General features: G+C 40.0%; 1 protein-coding gene across 1 annotated transcript in view; it reads left to right on the forward strand.

Moving 5' to 3' along the window:
* LOC103082242 (lipoxygenase homology domain-containing protein 1) overlaps positions 1–17443 on the forward strand; it is a 127129-nt gene that overhangs the window by 67311 nt on the left and 42375 nt on the right. The window contains 4 exon segments of the mRNA XM_082931325.1: positions 235–307; positions 7726–7899; positions 14553–14597; positions 14600–14683. Coding sequence (XP_082787451.1) covers positions 235–307; positions 7726–7899; positions 14553–14597; positions 14600–14683 — 376 coding nt within the window.

Below are 17443 nucleotides of genomic sequence, written 5' to 3' on the forward strand. Positions count from 1 at the left end.
ATTAAGGAAAAAACCAATAATTTCACATAACTATGCTTTGTTAGTCTAGGTTTGAAACGGAGCTTTTAATATACAAGGCTTTTAAAAATGTCTTAAAAATACATGCATATTATTTATTTTGAAAAATGAGAAGGCATAGGGTAGCATGCACTGTTTGAAGTGCTTAATGTGTGTTACAACATCAGCCTTTGTATCTGCCCTTTGGGAGAATGCATTGTTTTCCCTTTCCGACAGATGAAGAGCCTGCAGTGTGGAAGGACTAAGTGCGCTGCCCAAGGTCTCACAGCTATAGTAGGTGTGGCAGCAGGTGAGCCCAGGCCACCTAACTTCAGCTTTCATTCTGCAGCCTTCTCATGTGATGTTACGTAATTTACATGTGCTCTTTTACTCATGCATGTTTGTTAACTTAAGGATAATTATTGAAGAAGAAAACCCATGTAATTTGTAAGGCTGAAATTAAGGCTAAGTGATTAATCAGTCACATTTCCTTCATGAAAACTTTTCTTTGCTCTGGACTTAGAAAGTTACCCCCTACTGTATTTTACAGCACATTCTGCTTAGTAAAGGTCCTAGTCAATCAGAGCTTAATAAACATGAATGCAGTGGGTATGGAATCTACCCAGTTAAATTAAGAGTTCAAAAAATGTTCTGTTACTTTATTTTTCTAAAATCAAATTAAATCTACCTCTAAGCCCCTATCCCACTAGGTTGGAGAGAGATTCCATCTTATTTACAATGAGGTTCATCTTCTTGCATGCAAAATTTCACCTGGTATATGGGGTCTCAGAATAGCTGGTGACACAGCTCCCTTAGCTCCAGTCCACAGCTTTTCTACTTCAGCAGCTTTCCTAGAACCAGTCTTGTTGGCAGCTTGCCGGGTGAGGGACTGGATCTGGAATCGTGTCCTCTCAGCCTGTCCTGTGCCTTAACCAGCATGAGGAGCCCCACCCCTTTCCCCAATGGGCTTCTCCGCCCGAGAAGCTAGGTTCAGGCTTTCCTGTGCACTTTGGAACTGAGGCCGGCAATCATGTGTTGGTGTTTTAAACTCAGGTATCACTTCTTAAAGATTTTTAATAACTTGAAAAAAGCAGAGGCATCTGTTCTGTTTGCTTTGGGACAGAGATAGCCAAAATGGAGAACCCAGTGAGATCTGTTGATCACGGTTTGACTGCATGGAATTTGATATTTAGAGCATTAAAGTAGGGTGTTCAGTCCATTGCAGAGCGCAGTGCAGAGACGCCCCAGGCCTTTTGGAAATGAGCATGCCACGTCTCAGTTGCATGTGATTTGTCCCAAAGGCTGAGGCCCTTCCTCGGAGGCCTCGTGAGGGGGTACCTGTGCGTGAAGCAGGAGCTGAACTGAGAAAACCCTTGTCTCAAAGGGCAGACCGGGAAGGACAGGTCCTCGTGAGTCACAAGCCTGCCTTTAACAGCGAGCTCAGTCCGCCCGGCGCTCCTGCGAGGCAGAGCAACGTGCAGAGTAGCCCGGGGGCTATCAGCACAGCGGGGTAGCGCTGATGCCCGTGTTATCTATCGGGACCCGGTTCCTCCTGCTGGGGTCCAGCCTGCACCCCACAACACCAGGAGTGGGCCCTGGCCCCCCGGGCTCTCGCAGGCCGGAGCAGCCCGAGCGCTAGGACAAAGTGGCGGATCAGACCGCAGCTTCTGACCCTCTAGAATGGAAGTGTTTCAGTACTTACAGAACGAGTGGCTTTCCTGACCTGTGCAGTTCGCTATCGGCGCCCACACACGGGGAGGTGGCTGCGATCCTTGAGGGCAGCACTGGAAATCTTGTCACTTCTTTTTTTAAAAACATCGGTGAAAATCTTCAGCTTAAAGTAAGGTTTTAGAGGTCTCTCTGGCTTATGACGTACTTCAAGGTAGTTACTTTTGTCCATCTGCCTCCTAAAATCGGGGGCTCAAACATTCTATACAGGTCTCTAGCTTTTCAGTATTTCTGTTAAAAATTCAAAGCCTGGTCTTAGAAAAATTATTGCATTGGAAAGTTATTGGAAAGATCTGAAATTTTAAAGAGCCTTTCCAGGAAGCCAGAGTACTCTGTAAATCACAGGAAAACGTGCCATAATTCTGGCCAAAGGTGAATTTCCTGATTTTGTAAGAAGATGAGCAGGGAGAGCCAGGAGAGGAGATGGACTCATATGCTTGGGTGTCTGTTGCCTGGGAAAAAGGCTGAGCTAGCTTTCTCGTATTTGTATGACACTCTTAACCCCTGAATAATCAGACAAGCAAACAATAGTAGCGTGTCTTTACCTAAAACTGGCCCATCAAAATGATCTAAGGACTCCCTTGGTGTCATTAACAGATTAGCCAGGACTGAAGCATTTCTAGTCTAAATTTAAAGCTTTTACCCACCAGGCACAGCCCAGATTGGCCCCTTGGTGTGGCTATGGGACGTTGAGGGCAGTGAGGGCTCCTCCTGTGAGTCCTGTGGGGCCACCTGTTTCGTGCATATGGACCCGCGTCATGGCTGGAGGACTCTGTCTGTAGCCACCTCCTAATGGCGTCCACCCTTTAAACAACATTGATGTTTCACCTTTACATTGGTGTTATTAGAAAGAAGACCACAGGCCCAAAACAGAGTCACTTATGCTAGACCATGTCACCAAACTGGGACTTAATACCTCACCTAACTGAAGTTTTACCCTCCTCCAGAAATGTAGTCTTAATTGGTCGGTCAGGAATTTTCTGGAATTACCTCAGTTCCAATGAGGTAATCTGTCACATGGGCCCTCTCCATCCCCGAAGGAAGATGAGGTAACCCACCTAATAAGACCCTTTTGTCCCCAAAGGGAGATGACTTAATCCGAAATAATCTTTTTTTTTTTTTCTTTTTGCGGTACGCGGGCCTCTCACGGCTGTGGCCTCTCCCGCTGCGGAGCACAGGCTCCGGACGCGCAGGCCCAGCGGCCACGGCTCACGGGCCCAGCCGCTCCGCGGCACGTGGGATCCTCCCGGACCGGGGCACGAACCCGCGTCCCCTGCATCGGCAGGCGGACTCCCAACCACTGAGCCACCAGGGAAGCCCCTGAAATAATCTTTTTATTTGTTTGTTTATGACTCCCTTTTCTCGCCTTTAAAAACCTGTCCCTCTCTGCAGCCCTCTGAGGCTCCCGTCTACTTGCTACATGGGAGGCTGCCTGGTTCACGAATCATTCAGTAAAGCCAATTAGATCTTTTAAGATTTACTCAGTAGATTTTTTGTCATTTTAACCTTCGTGGAGAAGGTTCTGCACGGAACTCTTATATGTATATTTTCCTTCTGCCACTTCCATCGTAGTGTTTTCTTTATATTATAACTTGTTTAGTGACACATTGATACGGTTGTCTGACTAAAATTCTCCACCTGAAATTTTGGTAGTGGTACGGACCAGGGTTCTTGGCCTCTGTAATCAATAGAAATTGACTAGAGGCCAGACAAGAGGTTCAGGCGAGGCTTTATTGGGACCCCTGCAGCCGCAGGAGGGAGTGAGAACAAGTAACAGGTTCCCTTGCTCGCTCCCTGAGGGGGGGCAAGCTTGTTTCTTACATGGGGTGAGGGGAGGGGTGTGTCCAGCGGTCAGGCCGGAGGGGTGGCTTAGGTGTTTTGCCCGCCGCTTAGGTGGTGCTGTGTGCAGGGGGCATGCGCAGTACCCTGCTTTTGCTCCCAACACCCTGCTTTTGCTCCTGGCTCTTCAGATTTAGCAGCTGGGGTTTTTGGTCTTTTTGTATCTTTTGTCCGGAATTTGCCCCAACTGTGCATGCACGCAGTTATTTTTAGTTCCATATAGTTTCTTTGTATTTTTGTTCCTTGAGGAGAGGTGTGTCCATGTGCAAGCATTTCAGCACTGCAGCAAAGGGTCCCAGGTTCCAACCTGTCTCAGTAGTGGGTCTTTTTAGTCAAAATGCATGTGCTTTTTTGCTCTTAGGATATAGTACAGATGCATAACAACAGGCATATTATTGTTCACTTTCACTGTATCTGACCAGAAATCCCGGGGCTGGAATGACTTTACTTTTGAAAATAGAATGGTAACAATTATCTTAATTACCGTCATTTGCATAGAGCCTGTGATAAGGCTTGCTTACATCTCCAAAGGAATTTAAGATGCAGCCCATGCTACTATAACTTAAATACCTAACAGTGCCTCCCGTCCTGTAGCAACTCAACAAATGCTGATTGTATAAATTGAACAAAAGCACTAATGTTTCCAATGTGTCTGCCATTATATATTTCTCATAGGCAAACACATTTATGTTTAACCAAGCAATGCTGATCGGATAACAAACAAACGTTTCTATTTCTGTTGCCATAGAATTGTTATGCTGTAGGAATAAGTCACTTTAACAGACTCGGGTGGAGTAGGGATTCAAGTTAGCATGAATGCAAACAGCATGCCGTTCACTAGCAACAACTGTAAGGTTGTCAATTTAAAGAAGAAAAGCCTCAAAACAACACGGGTGGAACTTGTCACTACACATGAATACAAAGGGAAAAAAGGTGTAGGATTTGTAGGAAAGACAAGCTGAAGAGACCAGTATATCAGACAGTGCACGTGCAGATACACCCTATACTGGTAGGATCCTTGTTTGTGGGCAAGGGTCTAGTTTGTAGAAACTAGGAATGATTCTCTCATCTCAGATTTATCTAATTTTGTCTCCTCACTCACAATATATTTCTGCACGTGCAAATAACTAAAAAGTTAAAGACTATTCATATTTTGACCAATTTGCTTATGAAACATATAGATGGGCTAGGTATATACAGTGCTAGACCAATGGGTTGAAAAGTATAAAATTCAGTGAAAGACATACTTCGTTTCATGCAAATAATGGTAAATCATGTTCTTAGTGGGTCTGTGTCTCTGTCAATGAAAAAAATTAATCAACAGTCAATATAAGAAAGAAATAGAAAATAGAAAATAGAGTCCGAGCCAAACTGAGGACTGTAGTCCGGGAGACGGCCTCTCGGAGAGCTCTGAGAACTGTTCCAAAGAGGTAAGTGGGGGAGGTCAGTGTGTGTGTGATTTTGGAGGAGGGGTACCGTGCAGTCAAGCATGAATCCCAGCTGAAGTTTGCTGCTAGTCACAAGGAAGAGGCATCTTAGTTAATGGTTTTAGTGCCATTCGAAGTATGGGAAGATGCAAAAATCCAGGTTCGTAAAAAATCTCTCCTGTGAATATCTAACCATCTGAAGGTCTGTTCTGCAGTTTCCCAGAGCACAGAGCACCTCATCCTGATCTTTGCCCTGAGCTCCTTTCAGGATGTGCTGTAGGTCAGTGGCTGCCGTGGCTGATGACTTGATTCTTGTAGAACTGAATGGTGGGCAACATTCTTTAGTTTACAGTCCCCTCCCTTTTGGTCTTAATTTTGACCCAGGTTTGGAAGGCATCTAGTGATCAATTTGTCCCACGGTGCTAGGAGTGCTCATCCCCAGGTCAGGTGAGGATTTCGTCGATAAGCCGATCAGTGCTGTTCCTGGATTAGGCCCTGTTAACGGTAACCAAAAGCCTCTCGGCTGCCTGTCCTACTAGTATGTTATGGTCCAGGAAATGCTTTCCTCTCATTGCTTCCTCCCATAGCTAGAGTTACACGGTTACAATCATTGATCTTATAGAACTGTATATTTGGTTGATTGTTTCAAGTTGCCTAGTCATCATTAATTTTATCTGAGGCTTAGTCACACATTTGGTAACGCAAGAACCAATAATCTCGTAAACTAGGCAAGTAATGTAGCTAATAACATTAATATGGTCATAAGTAAGTATTTAAGCTAAGAACTTAGGTGCAGCCCAGGATCTCCCCAGGTCCTCTGACCGGTCAGGTCTGCACTAATCGCTCTCTTGAAGGGAAATGGTATATTGGCATTTTACATAAAGTTCACCAAAGATGTCTGCACGTACAAGTGAGTGGTGGGTCATTGTGACCCCTTATAGGATTGAGAAAGAAATGTTATATTCTAAAGACTTACAAGGCTAGCTCCAGAAGGAAAAAAATTGATCTTTATGGTTGAGCAGGTATTTCTGCCATTGGGGAGGTCTGGTTAATGCATAATGAAGATGCACAACACACATTAGAAGGCAAAGAGAAAGCCAAAGGGCAGAGAAAAAGTTTTATGTTTAAATTTTTCTTGTCTTGCCTTAAAATGTGAATTTTTATTTCATCACCTCTGGACTGTGAACTTCACAAGTGCTTCTTAGTTCTGGGATGGCTAGAGGGGGCTGGAGCTGGATAATTCCCTTCCCCTAGTTCAGTTGGGCTCTGATAAAACCTAAAAAGATTAGGCTCTGGGTAACTAGTTTTTCCTATGGGCAGTCCTTGTTAAGAAGAGCAGAGTGAAGCCCTGAAGCAGTGGTTAAACCCGAGTGTTCTTACGCTGGGTGTGATAAAGAGTGGAGGAAAGAAGTGAGAGGACAAAGAAGGGTATGAGCTAAATGTGGTGAACTGGGAAATGAGCAGGATCTGTCCCTCAAAGTCCCTCTGCCTTTGGAGATAGGATGCTCTGGGAGGACGCCTCTCACATGAGGGTCTTATGACCTGCTTCGTGGGAAGGTCAGGAAACCCTTCCTGCACCTGCCAGCTTGAAATATTCAATACACCAAGGTGCCATATTTTTGGGTAGCGTGTCCCAAACCTGATCACCTGGAATGGTGAATTTTACAGGGAATAATCCCATTTCTCATTATCAAAAGGAGAGGAAAAGACATTACATGAAGAAATTATGAGATTAGAAATTAGCAAATCAGAGAACTTTTTTAGAGCTAATAAAACATTTATTGAATTTCTTCCTTATTCTCCTGAGTTTAGTGCCTTTTCTCTCCCCAAAGGCAAGGAATTCACCTTTATCATGCTGGCCTTACATATTATATTATTATTTGTATATGGGATTGTGTCCTCTACTTGGCCATGGACAAATCAAAGCCAGAGTTTTATTATATCCATATCAAGAACAAAAGGTAGAAGTTGCCTAATTTATATTTATATTATAAGAGAGAGACGGACAACAGACATTTGGTTCTTACCTACAAGAAACTCACATTGGAGGGCAGAGATCAGAATGCAATTATCTTTTACAAATAAAATAATAGATGCTATTGGAAATTTTAATTCATTCTCACAAAACTTATTTTCTAGAACTCTTAAATCTTATAAGAAAACTTTTTAAAGCAACAAAATGTGAAAAAAGTGAAGTGTTTTCTAATATTAGATTATAAATGCCATGAAAGCGAGGTGATTTTGGTGATCTGAAGGGTGTATAGATCACTCCTATAATTTATAATCATCTAATTCTTGAATGCTTTGCTCTACAGTCTTTGAGTAATTTGTGTGAACTCTGTTTACTGGTGAAAATTGGTTTATGCTTAAATGTAAACGGACTTGTAAGAATTGCCCTCTTTTTCATCAGTATTTTAGAGTGTTTTCTAAAAGGGAAATCTCACATTTCAGCATCCCCTAATCACTTACAGAGGTGGGCAGCTCTGGAGGGAATCAGCACACACTGCACTCAGCTTACATGAAGCTTCTCTGAGATTCAGAGCCCTTTGTCCTCTTTCTCAGCTAATCACATGGTCCCTGTTTCTGGATCTTATGGAACAGGGTGGAGCATCTTCTAGATTTGTCATGAGGACTTGAAAATGAAGCAAAATTATATTCTTGTGAAATGACTGGTTTTAAATTCTGTCCTTCAGTGTTTGCTCATATCTATGAAATAATGTTCTGTTGATAGTAGGGTACAGGAGACACTGTCATTTTAAAATTAAGAAGAACTTGGAAAATGCATGTGTAAGCCTGGAATCTGCGAAGAGCCCAGGGTTGTTTGTTGGACTTCAGGCAGATAGACAGGCAAAACCAGTTGCGTATACCAAGAATGGGAATATTTTCTTCTATCCACAAGTCATCAAATGTACATTTGCCCTGAAATACTTCCATTTTTGTTTGCTTTGTGATGGTTTGTGTACAGTGTCTGATAATCTCATCATATTTTCCTATTTGTTATTCTAGAAACAGTGAAAAGCACCATAATGAAGACCCTTGCCTCAAATTCTCAGATATTTAATGTTAGGTATAGAGTTTTTGCTACATTAAGCTCCTTTATAGTTTTTTAAATTGGGTGTGTGCATTTTTAAAAATTGGGTGTGTGTGTGCGTGTGCACTTGTATTTTGTTATTTAAGGATGTCTCCATATACACTGAGAGGAGATGGGGCTGTTAGAGACATTCTCAACTTCATTGCTATTAATTTTTAATATTCATAGTGTAAAAGGAGATAAAAAGATCAACACTAATGGGATTTGAATTAAAAATAGGATTTGGGACCAAAGTCCAAGGGTAGGACAGAAATGTGAATATTTTGAAACTGGTTTCTCTCATATTTAAGTTCAGATTATCTAGCAAATTGAAGTAAGGATTTGAGGAATTTATTTAAACAGTTTAAGCTTAGAATGTATTTGCCTGAACAAAGCTTAATGAGGGAACCCTGTTGTGTTCTTAAATTACCTCAAATCTCAGTTTACTATCTGATTTTTACCTGATTTAGTTCCATGGATTTTGGCTAAATCAAAATCTAGATGATTTTCTTAGTCAATCTGACTCTTATTTAACTTTTCTTAGCAAGGTCTACCTATAGTTTATAGGGAGACATATAAAATTCTGTAAGTTTTTAAAATATATATCTTATCGGATGGGTGATATATAAATATAATATATAACTTTAGGGTAATATACCTATATCTATATATTTATATTATATATTATTGTATATATTTATATATACAGTATCCTATAGAAGATAGTTTAAAATAAGAATATAATGAGCTTGATTTAACATGATGGTGTATCTGGCCCTGTTCTTTGTGTTATCGGCATCAATTCCTTCTCAGCCTTTAGTTGCCATATTTAAAATTCTGGAAATTGTGGGGCTAGTACACCTTAACTGACTGCCACCCACACCCACTCCCTCCACTCTCCGTTTCCCGCAGGCTGGCACAGAGTGGCACTCCTACTCAACAAAATGGGTTTGCCATCTGTTTCTGGAGCTCTTGAGAGACAGCAGAAAGACCCAGGGTGGAGTAGTCGAGAAAGCAGGGAGAAGTAGCTAGCAGGGGACAGCAGCCGTGCTGGAAGAGCGCAGGGGGGAAGGAGGACTGACCCAGAGGAAGGGGCAGTGGGGAAAGGATGAGGAAGAAGAGACGGCAGTAACTTAGGAAAGGAGAAGCGTAGGAGAAAAATAATCTGTGGCAAACAAACGAGAGCGAGCGTAAAACGCCGCGTTTGCTGACTTAGGGTATCAGTACAAACAGAACAAATAGAAACAAAGTCATTCTTTTTTATAGGCTCTACAATTTAGTTCTTTCACTAGAGCATGGATGATTTTGAGTTTTCTTCTCTGTAGACCAGCTGTGTTGTCCTGGTGAAGCCAGCTAACATGGGAGAGCTTTGGTTTCTGTGTCTGTGTAACCCAGATAGCAGCAGTAACTTCCCTCTCTCCCCTGGAGAGCTGGTGGGGATCAAAGGAGTAACTGTATATGAAACTTGTTGTTTCGGTAATAATAGCTAACATTTGTGGGCAGTTATTTTAATGCAGACGCTGCAAAGCATGGGTTATCTCATTTTATGTCACTTTGAAAAGTAGGTATACTATTTTTATTGTGTTTTGAAACTGCACTCTTATTATTTGATAATGTTTTTGAAAAAATAGTTGAATATCCCAGTGATGTGAACTAACTTTAAAAGCTTATAGCCAATAGAGCTGGGACTGATTCTCTTGATGCTATGTTGATAGACATCTGTAATCTGTTTATATAACTGATTTTCTCCCTTTATTATTTTTATTATACAAATAATACATGTAATTGTGGAAAGTTTTGAAAATTTGCTCATGTAAAAATCTATCCAGAGATAAAAACGATTTACATTTTGAGGTATATCTTTTCATGATTTTTTTTTCTATGAAGTTATCACCTTTTTTCTGTAAATATACTCAAAGTATTTATTTATTTATTTATTTATTTATTTATCTATCTATCTATCTATCTTGCGGTATGCGGGCCTCTCACTGTTGTGGCCTGTCCTGTTGCAGAGCACAGGCTCCGGACACGCAGGCTCAGCGGCCGTGGCTCACGTGCCTAGCCGCTCCGCGGCATGTGGGATCTTCCCGGACCGGGGCACGAACCCATGTCCCCTGCATCAGCAGGCAGACTCTCAACCACTGCGCCACCAGGGAAGCCTAGTATTTATGTATACCTCCTGCCCCACAAATGCATAGCCTTTCCCATCAACATCCCCCATCAGACGGTACATGTGTTACAAACTGATGAACCTACATTGACATATCATAATCACTCAAAGTCCATAGTTAACATTACGGTTCATTCTTGGTGTTGTACATTCTGTGGGTTTGGACAAATGTATAATGACATGCATCAATCATTATGGTATCTACAGAATATTTTCACAGACCTAAGAATCCTCACATTAATTGATTTTTGAATATAGAATCAGCCTTGCATACCTGGGATAAATTCCACTTGATACTGGTATATTAATATTTTTATAGATGGTTGGATTCAATTTGCTAATATCTTGTTGAGGATTTCTACACTGGTGTTCATCAGAGGTATTGGTCTATAGTTTTATTTTCTTGTGATATCTTTGTCTGGTTTTGGTATTAGGGTAATGCTGGCCTTATAGAATGAGTTATGAAGTATTCCCTCAGCTTTCATCCTCTGAAAGAAATTTTGGATAATTAGAATTGGTATAATTTCTTCCTTAAATGTTTGATCGCATTCTTCAGCGAACCATCTGGGCCTGATGCTTTCTGTTTTAGAAGGTTATCAAGTATTGGTTCAGATTCTTTAACGGATACAGGCCTACGCAAATTGTCTACATCTTGTGTGAACTTCAATGAATTGTGTTTTCAAGGAATTGCTCCATTTCATCTAGGTTATCAAATCTGTGGGTATAGAGTTGTTCATTGTATTCCTTTATTATCCTTTTAATGTCCATAGGCTATATAGTGATGCCCCCTCTTTCATTTCTGATGTTAGCAATTTGTGTTTTTTCATTTTTTTCTTAGTTAGCCTGACTAGAGGCTCATCGATTTTATTCGTCTTTTCAAAGAGCCAGCTTTTGGTTTCATTGATTTTCTCTATTGACTTTTCTGTTCTGTCTCCACTGGTTTCTGCTCTACTTCCTTACAGTGTGTCTTTTACAAACTTAAATAGACTTTATAGGTTCTCGGAAGACGAGAGATACCTCTCATTCCCTCTTTTAATCTTGTTTCGACAAATTACTTAACTTCTCTGTGACTTGGTTCCTTCATCTACAGTTTGGTTAGGATTTGGTTTAATTAGTTAATTGTTTACTGAGACTTGATAATAAAAGCCATTCATCCCACCTACTATTTAGCTGGTGCAGCAAAACTGCTTCATTTGCTCTTTCATAAATTTACATCTACAGGCGCTCAACCTTATGCATAGGAGAAAGTGTGAAGACATCTGACTTCATGTGCTTACTCTTGCACCCATGGAGACGGTTCTCAATGGATTATCTGGGTATATGGATGATTTGAAAGTTCTGTTCATTCTTACTGTTGCAGATAATAAGCCCATCCTTATAATTCCGTATAAGAGCACACTGTGCCAGGTATCATTTAAAGAATGTTTAATCGACGTAACTTGTGACTTTTCCTTAACTTCAATGTCCTGTTACTTTTTTAGAACATCTAGGTAATAGTGAACATATCTGAGTTTTATAGGTATCATAACAGAGCCTTAAATTATGCACAGTAATTATGCATAATAATCCTTTTGCTCCAATTCCAGCCCAGTTTTACGGTATTAGGCATCCTCTGTATACAAATTGTGAGGCTCTGGGTATTAGTAACATGAAAAAACGCAGCACCAAAGATATGTTTCAGATGTTACATTTTTTATTGCACTAAGAGGAATTTCAGGTTCAAGACTTATGGAAGTTTTTATTGAAATATGTTTGGAAAATTCATTTTTGCTTCATGCTAGTCTTCTAAGATCACTCATGTTTCAAAATCTAAATGAAATACTGTTATATACTTGATTCATCAGATCTTGAGTATGTATATTATGTTCTTATTTTGGAAAATATGGAAAAATATGTTTTGGATAATAAAATAGACTTCCTGGATTGAAAATACATATGCCATAATAACGTGACCCATTGCTGTTTTGTAAGTTTTAGCTGTTTTAATTTTTAAATAGCTGATATTAAATAAAACAAATTTTTTTTTTTTAACTGGTTCACGTTGTAGAATTGCAGCCATTTTGTCTGGTGGATCTTGATACTATTAAGCTTTTGCATATAATGAGACACTAGCAGAAGTGGATAAATGAATCATTTAATTCCAGCTATATGTGTAATACTGTACATACATTTTGATAGTACTTACAGCTGGACAATTCTGGTTTTTTGACCTTCATCACAGGTTTTATTTTATGTTATAGTGGATATATGTTCACATTCCTTTATCAACTGTGAAAGTGAGACAAAGAGCATAGCGGTAAGAGTTACTCCAATTCAGAGTAGCTTGTGAATCCACTGGAGGGCCATTTGGTACTTGGGTTTTGGACCTCCATCTGTAATCTACCTGGCCCAAAGGCAGAGCATACAGCCTTCTGCAGAGGACAGGAACCTCCTGAAAGACCTTTCCAGAAAAGATCTTCCAAGACCTGAATTTCCTTCTATTAAGGCAACTATCGTGTTTATAATAAAATATTGACATTGCTTTTGAGGGTGAGGCAGAATCTTGAGCAGCCAGTGGTGGGGGGTGGTAGAGAGATGAAAGATGCTTATCCCATATCACAATCTGCTTAGGTTGACCCTGTTGTGCAACCCTTTCTGTGCCTGCCTCTAATTTCTAGATGGTCACATTAATTGTTTTCTTCTCTGTCCTCCCTAGGGACTCTGTGCATGTGTCTATTATAGCACTCATCAGTATATACCAGAGGTCATTGTTTACGTATTCTCCTTCTGGGCTGCAGCCCCATCAATGTCAAAGCCATGTCTTATGCGTTGATTTATTCTTATGCTTATGGCAGTGACTGCAAGAGTTTATCTTGTCTTTGTAAATCCTGGATTTCTACATTATTTTTAAATAACATAGACCCTTAATTATGGGTTCCTTAATTGGACAATAATAAAATGGACCCTGAATTATATTTAGAACGCTTTTTCATTGTTTTCCACTCCAAGTGTTTGTTTACCCTAAGTGGACATATTTCTAGTTATTTCTGATCTTCCTTGTAATTTTTTTTTTTTTTTTTTTTTTGCGTTACGCGGGCCTCTCACTGTTGTGGCCTCTCCCGTCGCGGAGCACAGGCTCCGGACGCACAGGCTTAGCGGCCATGGCTCACGGGACCAGCCGCTCCACGGCATGTGGGATCTTCCCGGACCGGGGCACGAACCCGCGTCCCCTGCATCGGCAGGCGGACTCTCAACCACTGCGCCACCAGGGAAGCCCCCTTGTAATATTTTAAAGTTCCTTTATTAGCATTAATCTCCAGTGTCTATGTCTTGCATTATAAATAAACCATATGGAAAAACTTCTGTTTTGTAGGGTTTGATGTTTAAAAGCTTATTATTGTCTGAAATGATATAATACTTGCAGGATATAAATGACAATATGGTCATGCACAGTCCTTCAGACACTAGTATTGTATGGTCTCTGCTAGCATTCTACATGATTAAGTGCTGCTAATTCCCATTAGCCATACCTATGAGGCTGTTATGCCTTTTCATGCCAGCATGTATTTTATGAATCATCTTAAATTATTGACTGCATTGTGGTATTAAGAAGTAGCTGCTATTATTTATTATTATGTACAATCAGACATCTATATAGTTTTTGGTCACTGATGAGGCCTCTAAAATCTGACAATCATAGTATGAATTACTGCCATTAAATAATGACTGTACTGTGCCTGATCATTAAAAATGAAACACAGACAACTTGAACTTTGAAATCCTAAATACAGATAGTGCTCGTGAGCATATACTATGAAATTGGACTCATTATTCAGCTAGGTTGGAGGTATCTTTTTTTGAACAAGACACCGAAACAGCTTGCTTCTAAATAAAAGGCAGAAAAATAGCTAATGCTTTCTTCACTTACATGTATACCTTCTTTCGTTCTCACATTTCAGTAGAGTCACATGAAGTGTTGTTTGAATGACGTTTTCATCAGTTTTCCCTTTTGATGAAAGCAATGTACGTTATCAAAGGGATTCCAATTTAGAACCTATAAGAAAAACATCTTGAATATGTCATCTGATTCATACTGTGGCGTTAAATTATTGCTTGGATTTACAAAGCAGTGAATAGATTTAATAGGAATACCACTCATGTGCAACCTGCTGCTATAAAAATCATTTTCTGGTCACTATGTTATATAGAGTAAAGAGATTTGACTGCACTGAGGTGGAAACAATAGCAGAACTTAAACTTGCAGAGCTGAACATATGGTGAGTTTTCTGAGAAGAAACAAGTGGTTTTGAGAGGGTAGAATCTTTTAAAATCTTAATTTCAGTTGGCAAAGAAAACCCCGCGGGTATGTCTGCAACACCCAGCCAAGAGGAGAAAAGATCCTTGAGTTGATAAACCAGCAAGAAATGCCACCAGAACCTGAGGCCAGAGGAGCTTTTCTTTCTTCAGCTGCAAGTGAGAAACAGCTGTTTTTCTTCTTTTGGTTTGTCTGTCTGCACTGCATTTTTTGTGGCCACCTCAGGGAGAACACCGAATTATTTTTATAATAATATAGGTGACATTATACCACATGAACTTGCTTTTAAGATGTTACCTTGCTTTTTCATGCTTTGGTTCTATATTGCAAAGAATATATTTTAAAATGTGTTTATTTCTTTCTCTTGAATTCAGTGTTCACTCTAGAACAATACTTGAAAGGAAGGTAGTATTAAATTATAACATCGTATGGGACTATCACTTAAAAATATTTTATGAATATGTCTTATGAATAACAGCAAATTCTCACCAAAGTCTAAGCAACAACAAAAATAACCTCCTCCATTTCCCTGATATAGAAACTGAGGCATGAAGGAAGTACTCTAGGCCATAGAGGTCTGAATTTTTAGTCCGTCTCTTTGTTTGATTATTTTTCTTGCTCTTAAATGTATTAAATTCCATCTGACTGAGAAGTAAAATGAATGCTATCTGACAGATTCTGTGCATCAGAGTCTAGTCATCTTTGGGCAAAATGAAATCGTGACCACTGTCTCTGAACCATTTTTTTTTTTTTAAACCTATCTTGAGAGACAGATATAATGTTATCTTTAAAAAAAGTGCTTTTTGAAAATTCGCTACTGGGTGTGCTCTCTTTTCTCTCAGATAGTAACAGAAAATAGATGTCTCCTGCTGACAACCCAGGGTTACTGTCACATCAACCAGAGGGGAGGGAAGTTAGCCTTTTGATTTTTGTTGCATTGGACTAGGCCCAGTTTTATTTACTTATTTATTTTTGGCTGCATTGGGTCTTCATAGCTGCCCGAGGGCTTTCTCTAGCTGTGGTGCGCGGGGGCTACTCTTTGTTGCAGCGCGTGGGCTTCTCATTGCGGTGGCTTCTCTTGTTGCGGAGCACGGGCTCTAGGCACGCGGGCTTCAGTAGTTGTGACACGCAGGCTCAGTAGTTGTGGCTCACGGGCTCTAGAGCACAGACTCAGTAGTTGTGGCACATGGGCTTAGTTGCTCTGCGGCATGTGGGATCTTCCTGGACCAGGGCTCGAACATGTGTCCCTTGCATTGGCAGGCGGATTCTTAACCACTGCGCCACCAGGGAAGTCCCAAGGCCCAGTTTTATATTTCTACATCATGGCATGAATCCATGGAGCAATGTGACAGATCACACTGCATGAGAAACATGTACTTAGTTAAATTTTCACAGAAGGAGAATTTAATCTTGTGTCAGGAAGTAAGGGCAACTAAATCTGGGAAAGCCACCCTAAGTAAAAATTTCCTTGGTTGAAAATAGCATGCTAACTGAAATTTCTAGGAATATTTTTTTTATGAGTAGCAAAATGCTTAACAGAAAATCTTTTATATATTTTATGCAGATTTTTTCTGGCAGAAACATTTAAAAATGTTACCACTGTTAAAATTTTTTTAAAGTTTAAGGTGTACAACATGTTGATTTGATACATTTATATTTTGCAATATGATTGCCATTGTAGCATGAGCTAACACCTCTACAATGTCGTTTATTTACTTCTTCTCTGTGATGGGAATAATTAAGATCTAATCTCTCAGTAAGTTTGATGTTTATAATAAAATATAGTTGTCTATAATGACAATAATGTACACGAGAACTCCAAGTCTTATTTGCAAGTTTGTACCTTAAATATTTCTCTTATTATCCCCCTCCTCCCAACCCCTGTCCTTGGTGACCACCATTTTACTTTCTGATTTCACAGGTTCAGCTTTTTTTAGCTTCCACATATAAGTGCTATCATATCTGTCTCTGTCTGACTTACCTTACTCAGCATAATGTCCTCAAGGTCCATCGTGTTGCTGCAAATGGCAGGATTTCCTTTTTTCTCATGGCTGAGTAATATTTTATATACATTATTATTTATGTATTATATATGTTTTTGCTCTCTGTTCATCTGTTTAGGGGCACTTAGATTGTTTCCACATCTTGATTATTTTGAATAATGCTGCAGTAAACATGGGAGTACATACATCTCTTTGACATCCTGTTTTCATTTCCATTGGGTAAATAACCAGAAGTGGAATTGCTGGATTGTATGGCAGTTCTATTTTTAACTTCTTGAGAAGCCTCCATACTGTTTTCTATAGTTACTGCACCAATTTACATTCCCACCAACAGTGCACAAGTGTTCCCTTTTCTTTTCTTTTCTTTTCTTTTTTAACATCTTTATTGGAGTATAATTGCTTTACGGTGGCGTAAAGCTTCTGCTGTATAAAAAAGTGAATCAGCTATACATATACATATATAACCATATCCCCTCCCTCTTGCATCTCCCTCCCACCCTCCCTATCTCACCCCTCTAGGTGGTCACAAAGCACCGAGCTGAACTCCCTGTGCTATGCGGCTGGTTCCCACTAGCTATCTGTTTTACGTTTGGTAGTGTATATATGTCCATGCCACTCTCTCACTTTGTCCCAGCTTACCTTTCCCCCTCCCCGTGTCCTCAAGTCCATTCTCTACATCTGCGTCTTTATTCCTGTCCTGCCCCTAGGTTCTTCAGAACCTTTTTTTTTTTTTTTTTAGATTTCATATATATGTGTTAGCATACGGTATTTGTTTTTCTCTTTCTGACTTACTTCACTCTGTATGACAGACTCTAGGTCCATCCACCTCACTACAAATAACTCAATTTCGTTTCTTTTTATGGCTGAGTAATATTCCATTGTATATATGTGCCACATCTTCTTTATCCATTCATC

The sequence above is a fragment of the Lipotes vexillifer genome, unplaced genomic scaffold (genome assembly GCF_000442215.2).
Source record: "Lipotes vexillifer unplaced genomic scaffold, Lipotes_vexillifer_v1.1 scaffold69, whole genome shotgun sequence".
Classification (NCBI taxonomy): domain Eukaryota; kingdom Metazoa; phylum Chordata; class Mammalia; order Artiodactyla; family Lipotidae; genus Lipotes; species Lipotes vexillifer.